The 12310-nt window shown below is 40.4% G+C and overlaps 1 protein-coding gene across 2 annotated transcripts in view; it reads left to right on the top strand.

Annotated features, from left to right (window-relative positions):
* rspo1 (R-spondin 1) overlaps positions 1–10952 on the top strand; it is a 169783-nt gene extending 158831 nt beyond the window's left edge. For both annotated transcript variants that reach the window (XM_073034718.1, XM_073034719.1), the window contains exon 6: positions 10265–10952. In XM_073034718.1, coding sequence (XP_072890819.1) covers positions 10265–10437 — 173 coding nt within the window. In that variant the 3' untranslated portion in view covers positions 10438–10952. The remainder of the gene's footprint in view (positions 1–10264) is intronic.
* The last annotated feature ends 1358 nt before the right edge of the window (positions 10953–12310 follow it).

The following is a 12310-nucleotide window of genomic DNA, read 5'->3' as shown; positions in this document are numbered from 1 at the left end:
ACACACTCAAAATGCTGGAGGAACTCAGCAGGTCATGCAGTATCAATGGAAATGAGTAAACAGTCGAGGTTTTAAGCTGAGAACCTTCTTCAACACTAGAAAGGAAGGAGGAGGACTGCAGAATTAAATGGTGGGAGGAGGTGAAGGAGGCCAAGCTAGAAGGTGATAGGTGGAGCCAGCTGGGTGGGAAAGGTAAAGGTTTGGAGAATCTGATAAGAGAGAAGAGTGGACCGTGGGAGAAAGTGAAAAAAGAGGGGCACCATGGGATGGTGATAGGCAGATGACAAGAAGAGGTAAGAGGCCAGAGTGGGAAATAGAAGAGGGAAGGGAGAGGAGAAAAATTAGCAGAAGGAGAAATTGATGTTCATATCTAGACAGAATGCGAGGTGTTGCTCCTGAGAATGGCCTCAGCATGGCAAATGAGGAGGCCAGAGTCCAACATGTCAGATTGGGAATGGGAATGGGAATAAAAATTAAAATATAAATTTCACTTTTGGCAAATGAAGCAGAGGTGCTCAACAAAGCAGTCCCCCAGTTTACACCGGGTCTCTCCAGTGTAGAGAAGGCCACATTCGGAGGACCGCATACAACAGAGGACCACAGCAGATACACTGGTGAAGTGCTGCCTCACCTGGATTGGCTGTTTGGGGCCCTTAATGGAGTTAATGGAGCAGGGGAATGGGCATGTGTCGTATCTCTGCCACTTGCTGGAAGATGTGCTAGGAGGGAGATCAGTGGGCAGGGAAATCATGGAGGGAGAAATCCGTGTGAAAAGTGGAGAGCGGGAGAGGAGGTAAGGATAGGTTTGGTGCTGGGACCATGCAGAAGGAGGTAGAAGTTGTGGAGAAAGATGTGTTGGATGCAGAGGGTCATGGGGTGGTAGGTGAGTACAAGAAGAACTCAATCCCCATTAAGGCAGCAGGAAGCTGGAGTGAGCTCAGATGTCCGAAGGAGTTCATAACCATTGAGAGAAGATACAATACTGAATAGCTCATGCATAGAATTATACGTCTAGGCCCTTCAGCCCAGCTCATCCAAGCCAAATAAAGTACCTGTCCAAGCCTGTTCATTTGCCTGTGTTTAGCCTGAACCTTTTCTACTCATGTACCTCTCTAAATGTCTTTTAAATATTGCAATTACACCCACATCTGCTGCTCCATCTGGCTGTGTCCACTACCCTCTGAAGGTAAAGTATCCCCCTTAGGACCATTTCAAATCTTTCTCTTCTCACTCCAGACCTCTTGTTTTAAACTCCTTTGCACGTGGGAAAAGACTGTAACCATTCATGCCAGGAAGTTAGTGCAGGAATGGGATTGACAGAAGTGCTCTGAGAGGTGGTACGAACACGATGGATCAAAAGTCCCCCACCTGTATTTACGAAAGTACGAGAACGTGAGAGCAATATGAAGAACTTGAATCTCTTCATCCGGATCGTGCAGAAGCCCAGGTAAAAATAGCAGAAGGATCACACCATCTCCAGCCCTGATCGCTTGCTGCCTACTCTGTGAAGCAACATGAATGTCCTTTGTGGGCAGATGCTGCAAGTAACTCAGTGATCTTATTAACTACCCTCAGCATAGCTGGGAGCAAGATGTCTTGAGCCTCAAGGAATTGCCTGAAAATGGCGAGATAATGCCTTGTAAAATCAGAAAGTACTGGAAATGCTAAATGTTTCCAGCCTTTCCCATCTTTTCATTATTAATTCAGATTTACAGTATCTGCAGTTTATTTTTAAACTTTTATTTGTTTTTGTGATGTTGATTGGACCTATTCCAAAACTAACCCATATGTACTATTCTCAACTAAAAAAAAGCATATTGGACAATACAGCACTCTCTCAGTAATTCTCAAGCCTAGCTTTCTCTACTAATGTCTTAGTCAAATGTTGGAATACAACCAGCAGAACCACTGTTTACCAATATTAGTTAATAGTTACCAAGTTATTTTCATTATTTTATTGCCACAATCTGTGTTCAGTTTTATTAAGAAAATAAAATACATTTAATTTCATTGTGAGTCACTCAAAGCTGATTTCATTGCTCAATCACACTAATCACTCAACCGATTTTATGCCACGGACCAAGGCGTCTGTGGACCCCAGGTTGAGAACCTCTGCCCTAAAAGGTGAGTTATCATAAAGCCCAGCAAAGATATCTGTGGACAACCCTAACTGAAACAGTGTTTGGGACTTGGACAGATGTTTTGAGCTTATGTTAAAGATCCCATGATGAAGTAAGTGTGTGTGTGTGTGTGTGTGTTCATACACTCTGCTGACCTTTTGAAGGCATTTATGCTTCATTTGATCCTCCTGCTTTATTTCTTCACCTAAGATTAGGTAAACTTTTATTACCTTCTTCCACCTATGTTTATTTATACTTCCTTACATCCATCTATTCTATTTGTTTCAAACTCTCCCTGGTCATCAATTCCACATTCTCATCATTCTGAAGTTACCCAGTTTCTTCTGAATTCCTTTTTGGATTTCATGGTAATTCTCTTTATAAAGATGGCCTGCAATTATAACCATCCCCACAAGGTGAGATATTCTCTTTGTATCTAGTCAACCAAGACCTTTCAGCATGTTAAATGCCTTTAGTAGTTTACCCTTCTGCTTTATTTTCTCGAGAGGTGGTCCATTCTGCTTATTCTTTCTTGGTCATCTCAACCTCATTTCTCTTATGTAATCCTAGCAAATCTTTTTCCCTCCTCCCTTGTGCCTCAGTGTCTTTTTTGTAACAAGTGGAAGAAGTGTTAAACTTGCCCCTACATCTCCTCCTTCACTCCAATTCAGGGCCCCAAACAGACCTCTGAGTCTGTTGGGGTCATCTACTGTAACCAGTGCTTCCAGCATCGCCTGCTGCATATCAGTGAGACCTAGTGTAGATTGGGAGACAATTTCACTGAACACCATCCGCTAAAAAAAAGCGGGATCTCCCAGTAGACTCCCATTTCAATTCTACTTCCCATTCCCATTCTGACATGTCAGTTTATTGCCTTCTCTACTTCTGCAAAGAGGCCCACTCAGGTTGGAGAAGCAGCACCTTATATGCTGTCTGGGTGCCCTCCAATCTGATAGCATGAACATTGATTTCCCGAACTACTGGTAATTGCCCCCCTCCCCCATCTTCACTATTCCCATTTCCCTCTCTCACCTTATCTCCTTACCTGCTCAACACTTCCCTCCGGTGCTGCTACCACTTCCTCTCTTCTATGGTCTTCTACCCTCTCCTATCGGATTCCCCCTTCTCCAGTCCTTATCCCTTTCACCTATCAACTTCCCAACTCTTTACCTCACTCCTCCCCCTCTCCCGATTTCAACTATCACCTACCACCTTCGTCTCCTCCCCCCATCTTCTTGCTCTAACTTCTCAACTTTTTTTCCCAGTCCCGATAAAGGCTTGAAACTTTGGCTGTTAACTCTTTTCTATAGATGCTGCCTGGCCTGCTGAGTTCCTCCAGCATTTTGTGTCAATTGTTCTGCCTACCTTTTTAATGTGCCTGGTACCATCCTAACCTTCCTAGTCTGATTGATACATCTGTAAAATATTTTACTTTTTTAAATATTTCCTATTTAATATCATATCATAGTTTACATTTAGCCCCAGACTGTTTTTTACTTCGTTTACTCTCCCCACACATTTCCTTCAGTCATATGTCCTACAAAGATAACATGTACCTCTTTCCCTGCGTTCAGTTATTCATCCATCATTCTGCAAGAGTATTTAGTTTGCTACTTTTAGAGGAATGGATTTTTCCTGCCCTCTATTGAAGATCATCTTAAAACCTTAAATACCTACTATTTTCATTCTCCATTTCCCATTTGTGTTCTAACTAAAACTTACAAGGTTCTTATGGGATTAACGGGAAGGATGCTATGAGCTGGGCCATGGCATTATAATAAGATGAAGGTGAGGAGGACTGTTGTTTTCTATTAGACAGTGGTTGGTATTTTGAATTTCCTACCCCAGAGTGCCATGGAGATGAAGTCACTGAATATATTGAAAGCTGGAAAAAAAGGTGTTTAAAACAGATAAGTTGAGGAGTTTGGGACAAGAATTAAAAAGTGGTGCAGTGACCAAGATTGGATGAATAACTGAGCTGGCTCAAGGAACACCTTCTCCTTTTTTTATCTTCCTGTCCATCCTTTTCTCCCAAATTCTGTTCTCATCTCTCAAAATTCCTTCAATCTATTATACTGTGTTCTACTTTTAATTATTGATATTATGCATTCTTTGGTCAAATATTCTTTAGAGTATTTCTCTTAACTGTCCTGTTTCATTCCCTATTATCAGATCCAATAACAAATCCTCTCTTAAGTTTTAAACAGTGGGTTAGAATGAAGCTCTGTATACATTGCAAGAATAACATTTTCTAATCCCATTTATCCATCTCCTGCTACAATTTACATCATGGTAATTGAAATCGTCCGTTATTATTCTTTTTAAAAAAATAATTTCCACAATGTTCCACATATTTTTCTTCCTCGTTCCCTTTCCAATTATACTTAGTCCGTAGGTCTTATGGTGTGATTGTTCCTCTTAAAATCTTTCATTTCTTTCCATATGGATTCCATTATTGTCTTAATTAGAGGTTATTCTCTTTCTCTATTCTCATTATGTTTCCCTAATAAGCATTTCTACTGCACCTACCTTTATCTTACTTGGTCTTGCCAAAAATGTTATGCTCATCCACATTTAACTCCGGTCTTGATTTTCATCTCAGTGTCCCACTTTTGCTTTTTATTCCAACACACAATTACCGTCAATACCCCTGCAGATGGTGCATGTATTGCTGTGCAGGTAGTTAAATTTCTCAACCTGGCATCTACAGACCCCTTGATTAAAAGTATTTGTCAATGGCATAAAATTGGTTGTGCGATTAGGGTGATTGAGCAATGAAATCAGCTTTGAGTGACTCACAATCAATTATAAAAACTCACATGAAATCTCAGCTAGAGTTTGCTAGAAGGAACGTGGGAGACGCTGAGGTCAGCTGGAAGGTTCTATTGTTTTATGAAATCACAATTGAGCTTTTTGGCCACCAGACTAAGTGCTATGTTTGGCATAAGCCAAATGCCGCACATCATGAAAAACACGTCATCCCTACCCATGAAGCATACCATGATTCCCTACTGTGCCTCTTGCTGTGGGGATGCTTCGCTGCAGCAGGCCCTGGAAGACTTACGAAGGTAGAGGGTAAAATGAATGCAGCAAGATGCAGGGAAATCCTGGGGGGAAACCTAATGCAGTCTTCAAGAGAACTGCAACTTGGGAGAAGATTTGTTTTCCATCAAGACAATGACTCCGAGCATAAAGCCAAAGCTGCATGGGAATGGCTTAGAAACAACAAAGTTAATGTCCTGCAGAGGCCAAATCAGAGTCCAGACCTCAATCCAACTGAGAATTTGTGGCTGGGCTTGGAAAGGACTGTTACTCACGGTCTCCAATGCAATCTGATAGCCCCCTGAGCAGTTTTGTAAAGAAGGATGGGGAGAATTGTAGCGTTCAGATGTGCAAAGCTGACAGAAACCTATCCACACAGACTCAAGGCTGCACTTGTTGCCAAAGGTGCATCTACTAAATAATTACTTATGCAACCAATTATTTTGTATTTTATATTTCTAATTAAGTTAGACCTTTTGTTGAGATTTGCTTTCACTTTGACATGAAAGATTCTTTTTCTGGAAACCAATAAAACATGAAAACTTTTGGGGGGGGGGAATACTTCTTATAGGCAGCATTTCTCTTCTATTCTGTAATATTTGTCTTCTATTCTATCCTTGCTCTGTTGGCATCCATGCCTGACCTCACTTTATTATTTCCTTTACTCTCCAGTCCTGATTTGTTTATGTTTTGCTTTCTTGTATGTTTCTTATGGTTCACCAATGTTGATGGCATTCACATGGAATTGATAATAAATTGGGTCTCATTTCTGGATGCTTTTAATCTGGCTGCCAGTCAATATCATGTGTAATAATGTCTTTCCCAAATAACATTGGTTTTCAATTTAACATTACGTGCTAGTTGTTCATGTACAGTCTACTCATTAAGCCCTTACATCTTGAGACATTCTTGTGAATTTCCTTAAGTGCTGTGATAGGTATGAATCCAAGAATAAAAGTTAATCTGAATCAGATCAGTCAATCTGAGCCAAATCCTTCTTCAGTTAAGATTTATGCAGCAAGTGGCTTGAATATTGTAAACAACTTACTCAGAAGGGTTCTGTCATTTTGTCAATACTCAGTGGTGTAGGTCTAACCATAATGGCGAGATTGAAGAGATTCTACTTATTTAAAGAGACCTCTGCAAACAAAATTGTTGCTCTCTATTCCAATACAAAAATCTGGATTTCTCCTTTCCTTAGCTTTTCCCTCTTCAAGCACTCATCAAGCATCAGGAACTATTTTCTTGGATTATTGGCGATTACCTCCTACCTTTTGATATTAAAGCTTTATTTCATCCTGTCACCATAAAAAATAATAAAGCCTTTCAGTTACTGTTTCTGGACAGGTGGGTATTTTTAAAAATTTAATGTGAGTTATATTTCAGTCCAATTTACCCGAGACTGACCCAGAGCACCATATGTTGATTTTGATAGTAGCAGAAAATGTTTGGTGAGGTGGAATGAGAGTTGTTGCATAGGGTGAAGTGTGCTGTAAACTTTGAAAAGAGTCTTCAAGTAGCTACTAGCCTTCCTACAAAAAGGGTTCCATTTTAACAGTACTGTGCAAAAGTCTTAGGCACACTTATATAGCTAGGCTGCCCAAGACTTCTACATAGTACTGTATTTGTCAACATAGAGTGGAGATTGAGTTTGTAAATCTGGCGGAAGCAAAGGATGTTGGGAATGCCGAAGGTGGAATGGCATGGGAAGCGTGTGGGACAGGTGGCAGGAAAGAAGTGACGGGATGGGGTATGGCACGGGTGAAGAAACACCCATCCCTGAGGCACCACGCAGGGACATTTGATTGGCTTATTAATCATTACAGAATGCCTCTCTGGTGCCTCCCACTACCTTCCCCTTTCCCGACCATGAATCCCCTCTCCCTGCCCCCTTAACACCCTCAGTCCACAATAGAGACCCACATTAGAATTAAGTTTATCATTGCTCATATATGTCATGAAATTAGTTTTATTGTGTGACAGTGATACAATGCACTAGTCTTAGACACTATACACACACACATAGATATAGGTAGATAGATAGTTAAATATATAGATATATATAGACTTTTGCACAGTACTGAATATGTTTAAGTTTTTGTTTTGTTAGAGTAACATTGCAGATTGTTTTAGTCCACTGCATACTTCTCAATCCTGGGCTCCTCTACAGATATGTAGTAATATTGCCCTGTGCTAAGAAAATGCATATCAGTCTTCATCACTTTAGGTAGTTACATCTTGTACACCAATACAGTGAAAATGGTATGAGCTACATTTTGAAATATATATAATATGAGTGATAGCAAATGAAGCTTTGCAATCTCCAAACCCTTCTGTTTCTTTTTGTTCCATTACTGCCCCCTTTTGCTTGGAATCAGTACTCCCTTTCGTCATTTTATCTTTCATTGCCCGATATTCTACAATGCAACCCTTTTGTTTCTCCTGGCCCTTTTTTCTGCATCTTAACCCTTCTTTATCATTAAGATTTTCTATTTTTTTGATGAAAGCCTGAAATGTCACTCATCTCTTCCTCCCTCTTGATGCAGAAAGTTCTAATTCTATTTTTATAGCATTGTCAATATTTTGCAGGTTTCACCCAAATGTTATCTTTTTACACTCCCCTTGCTCAGCAACACTGCTGGGAGCTTTTTTGCTTCCTCCTGAAACTGAAGAAGACCATCCCTATCCACCTCATTCCTCCTTCCACTACCTGACCTATTCCTCACATTGAATAGCTACTTTTTAAACTCCACTCACTCCCAACATATAAGGAACATGGGGCATAAAACAGCCCAGCAGAGGTACAGGCCCCTGAGGCCACAATGTGATGCAGAACACTTTAAACTAATGACACCAAATCCATTTGGTCCGCACATGGTCCATGTCCCTTCATTCTTTGCATTTTCATGTTCCTGCTTAATACAGCTTCTTAACCTGCTTTATCGTAACTGTCTCCATCACCATTCCAGGTACCTACCACTGTGTTAATAATTTGCCCCCGTACATCTCCCTTGAACTTTTCCCTATCATCTTATATGCATGTACTCTAGTAACAGACATTTTGATCTTTAAAAGAAAAGATGTCAGCTACAGCCTGTATGCCTCTCATAATTATATAACCTACTGTCAGGTCTCCTCTCAGCCTCCATTGCTCCAGAGAAAACAGTCCAAGTTTATCCAATCTCTCCTTTTAGCATATGGCCTCTAAGCTATCCATCTTCTAGGTAAACTTCTCTAACACCCTCCCTAGCCTCCACACTCTTCCTATAATGGGGAAACCAGAATCAAATGCACTACTCCAGATTTAGCCTAACTAGAGTTTTATAAGCCACAACATAAAATGACTCCTTGATTAAATTACCTTCAGTTTTCATTGTGGCATCTTTGTAGAAATTTAATGGTGAAACATTGTTCTTCAGTAACTTGTAAATGAATAATGATAATTTCAAGGTTCAAAGTACATTTATTATCAAAGCATGAATGCAGTATGCTGCTCCAAGATTTATCTTCTCCAGACAGCCACGAAGCAAAGAAAATCATGGATGCTGTTCACGAAAAACATCAACCCGCGCCAAAAAGAAAATCATGCAAGAACATCGAACCCCAAACCCTCAACCCCACCTCGCACAAAAGAAAACAAACAATTCGCACTAAACAGCAACAAGAAAGAAAGGACAAAAGCTTAGAATATAAAAACATTAAATTGAAGAAGTCCACGTAAAGTACAGTCCAATCCATAGATGACAGATCCAAAACTTTGGTACCATCCTCTGACAGCAGGAGGCCTTCCATCGGGAGTAGTGAGCAAGAGACGGTCACACGTCTTCACCTTCTTCTAGCAGCAGGGAGCGGGAGGCTGGTGGATAGTGCTGAACATTCGCTCGCCTTCTGCACTCACCTTGATGTTTCAATCTTCCTCGACACTTTATTCGAAGAGATTGGCGAGAAATGGCACTGACCACGGGCTTATGTCCAGTCTCTAAACTTCTAGGCCTCAAGGACGCTCACCTCCTGGAATCTTCTCAAGGGCATCACTCAATTGATCTTCAAACTACAGATTGTAGACTCTGTACGAGAAACACATTTAAAATAAAAAGATGTGAAAGAAACAGTTTTGTGGACATGTCTCCCGAGTTAGCTTTGTTCACTGGCACCACTGTGACCAGTTATAAATGTTACTCTTCTGGATGTCAATTGTATACCTATGAGAATCCAGATCCTCTTTCATTGGACCTACCGCTCCCTACTTCCCTTCACACTCCGTGTCATGTCGCAAAACTACACCAACACCAAATGCCAGGTCCTGATCTTCAAATCCCATCCTCCAGTTGAACTCTTTCTACTTGTGACAAAAGCTTTAACTCTTTCTCTCTGTGAATCTGCATCCCCTCTGAGAGTTCCTAATGTGTTTTACCTTTCATCGGATTAGTAACTCCCTAACTATTCTGCTTTTGTATAGAAAATGCTCCCTTAGTAATCCTCCCCCAGTCAATGGCATCAGAGACAGTATGTAATGTAATGTGGTCGTGGCTTCTACAAATTGCTGGAGGGACTCAGCAGATCGGTAGCATCTATGGAATGGAATAAACAATCGATGTTTCAGGTTGAGACCCTTCATCGAAACTAAGATGAAGGGTGCAGAGGAAGGGTCTTGGCCTGAAACGTCGACTGTTTACTCCTTTGAGTTGATGCTGCCTGACCTGGCAAGTTCTAGGAGCATTTTGTGTGTTACTCTGGATTCCCAGCATCTGCTGAATCTCTTGTGTTTCTGATTTGCTGTACATTCTATTCCATTCAGTTCTATTTAGAATTATCTGCTCATTTTTATGCAAGAGAGTTTCTTACCCCACTATTTTTTAAGCAATAAAATGACATCATGGGGGTCATGGTGATGCTGTTTATAATTGCATAAATATATTAAGAATCAGTGATGGCACTCAAGGAATGTTATATTATTTCCCTTTGTAAAAGATGATATTTATCCACCTTCTAGGCTCATTCACCATCCACCGCCGTGCAGACTGCGGTTCTTCCTCAGCTTGGTAATTATCGGGGGAGCAAGGTTTGCAGAGCAATACTGACAATGTGCCTTTCTGTAACAGGACAAGGAAAAGGCAATAGAAGAAGAGACAAGCAGAAAGGAGGAAGGAAAGGCAAAGCACGGAACAAAGAAGGCGGCAACAGGCAAAGCAAGAAGGACAAGTCCGGGAATAAAAAAAAGAAAGGGCAGCAGGGGAAGACGCTTCCTGCAACAACCCCCAGCACCAGTCAATAACAGCCTTACTTCAACGCAGACACTTTAATGCTGATGCCTATAAGTCAGCTTTCTGACCTGCTGCACTGCTGCAGAAAGACATAACTACAAGGCTCATGCTTCCCTAACTGTTTCAGGAAAGAAGTGACTTTTTTTTTTGTTTTGAGGACTTAAATATTGCAACCCCATTGCACCTGGCTTCAGTGTATATCTGAAAATGGAATGAAATGGGAATTAAATAATTCAGTGGACACAATCTTTCAGAGGACTGTGTTAGGAACCTTCATCGAAGCAATGACTGAATATTGTAGAGCAGACCGGCTGCAAAACTAATGGAAACAACTGTTCTGGGGAGGGAAGAAATGACTGACAGAATAGCTTCTGAAAATGTGCAAAGATTTTGGCACCAATTTTGGGCAGTTGGTCACTGTGTTGAATGAAAGCTGTAAGCCTAATTTCCTGACAGAATATTAGAATGATGCATCATTAAACTGCTTTAAAATATATTTCAAATTAAAATAAGGCAATAAAACATATAACAATTTAAAAAGGATCAATTATTTTAATAGTTACTTTAAAGTGATTTCTGTTTAGTGATGTGATCTTTCAATCTTAATTTGAGATTCCCTTCAGCAGAAAATTGTATGGACTGGTACCTGATATAGAGCAATCAATACACAAGCAATGGACACAGAAATCTACGTTGAAAAAAATGTTAAATTAATCATCAGCTATGTCAATGGTCTCCAGAATGTCATTCATCCACTATTCACAATAAACCTCTCAGGAAAAAGACAATAGACCAGGTTCAGAGCAAAGCAAAACTCTCAGAGCTCTGCAGAGAGCACAGATGGAGAATGATTTGGCCAGTAAAAGATTTAACCACAAAGAACTTTTTAAAAGTCAAAATATTGCTTAATTTGGAGGAGTCAACAGTCATAGGGATAACAATGACAAAATGCTTGGCAGGAGGTGAGAGAAACCAGCAAGTATTGTGGCATGGCTAGAAAAGCCATTCCTTCCAGTTCAAATCCTGATATCCTGTCCAAATTATGTTGAGTTTGCACATCCTTTTCATCTCCTTCTAGTGCTCTGCTGTCCTCAAAGGTGAAGAGTCTTGTAAGTTAATTGGCCACTGCCAATTGTTCCTAGTAGACGAAAGATAAAATTGTCAGATAATTGATGAGAATAAAAGGCAAATAAAACATTAGATTTGTGTAGGATTGGTGGAAGTGTTCAGTTCAGACTCAAACAATTGAAGAGCTTGTTTCACCGCTGTGTAATTATGACAAACAATTTTGGAAGATCTCATATTTATCCACAGTACAAAATAGAAGACTGGATTGCTGAATGTTGGAATACTTGTGCCTAGAGTAACCAATCAAATGGGAAAAGAATTGAGCAACAGATGCTCCAAGGAAAAGTTTAGAATCAGGCAATGGAGATGAAAACATCAGTTTTCATGATGGGGCACATAGTTGGTCGAAAGTGGATTTGAAGGCTAAGTATATTATGGATATAATGAAATTCAGCCTTGGAGGAAATTGGAGCTGGCACAGTTGACTGGAAGTGACACCTTTGTTATTGCCTCTATCGGAAAACTTCTGTGATTCTGGTGTTAGGTTCTATTGATCCAGAATAGTAGAGTGGTCAAGACATGGGGATCAGGTAGAGATTATGTCATCAGGCGGTGTATGGAAAATTATGCTGCCTATTTATTTGTGTAAGGCCACTTATGTTTCTTGATTAGTCAAGGCATCAAAGATCAAGGGGAGAAGAGAGGCGAAGGGGTTGAGAGGGATAATAAATCAGCCATGATGGAATGGCAGAGCAGAATATATGGGTTAAATAGCCTAATTCTGCTCCTATGTCTTATGGTCTTATGTTCCAATGA

This window comes from Hemitrygon akajei, chromosome 32, assembly GCF_048418815.1.
Source record: "Hemitrygon akajei chromosome 32, sHemAka1.3, whole genome shotgun sequence".
NCBI lineage: Eukaryota > Metazoa > Chordata > Chondrichthyes > Myliobatiformes > Dasyatidae > Hemitrygon > Hemitrygon akajei.
This window is presented reverse-complemented; position numbering and strand designations above follow the sequence as displayed.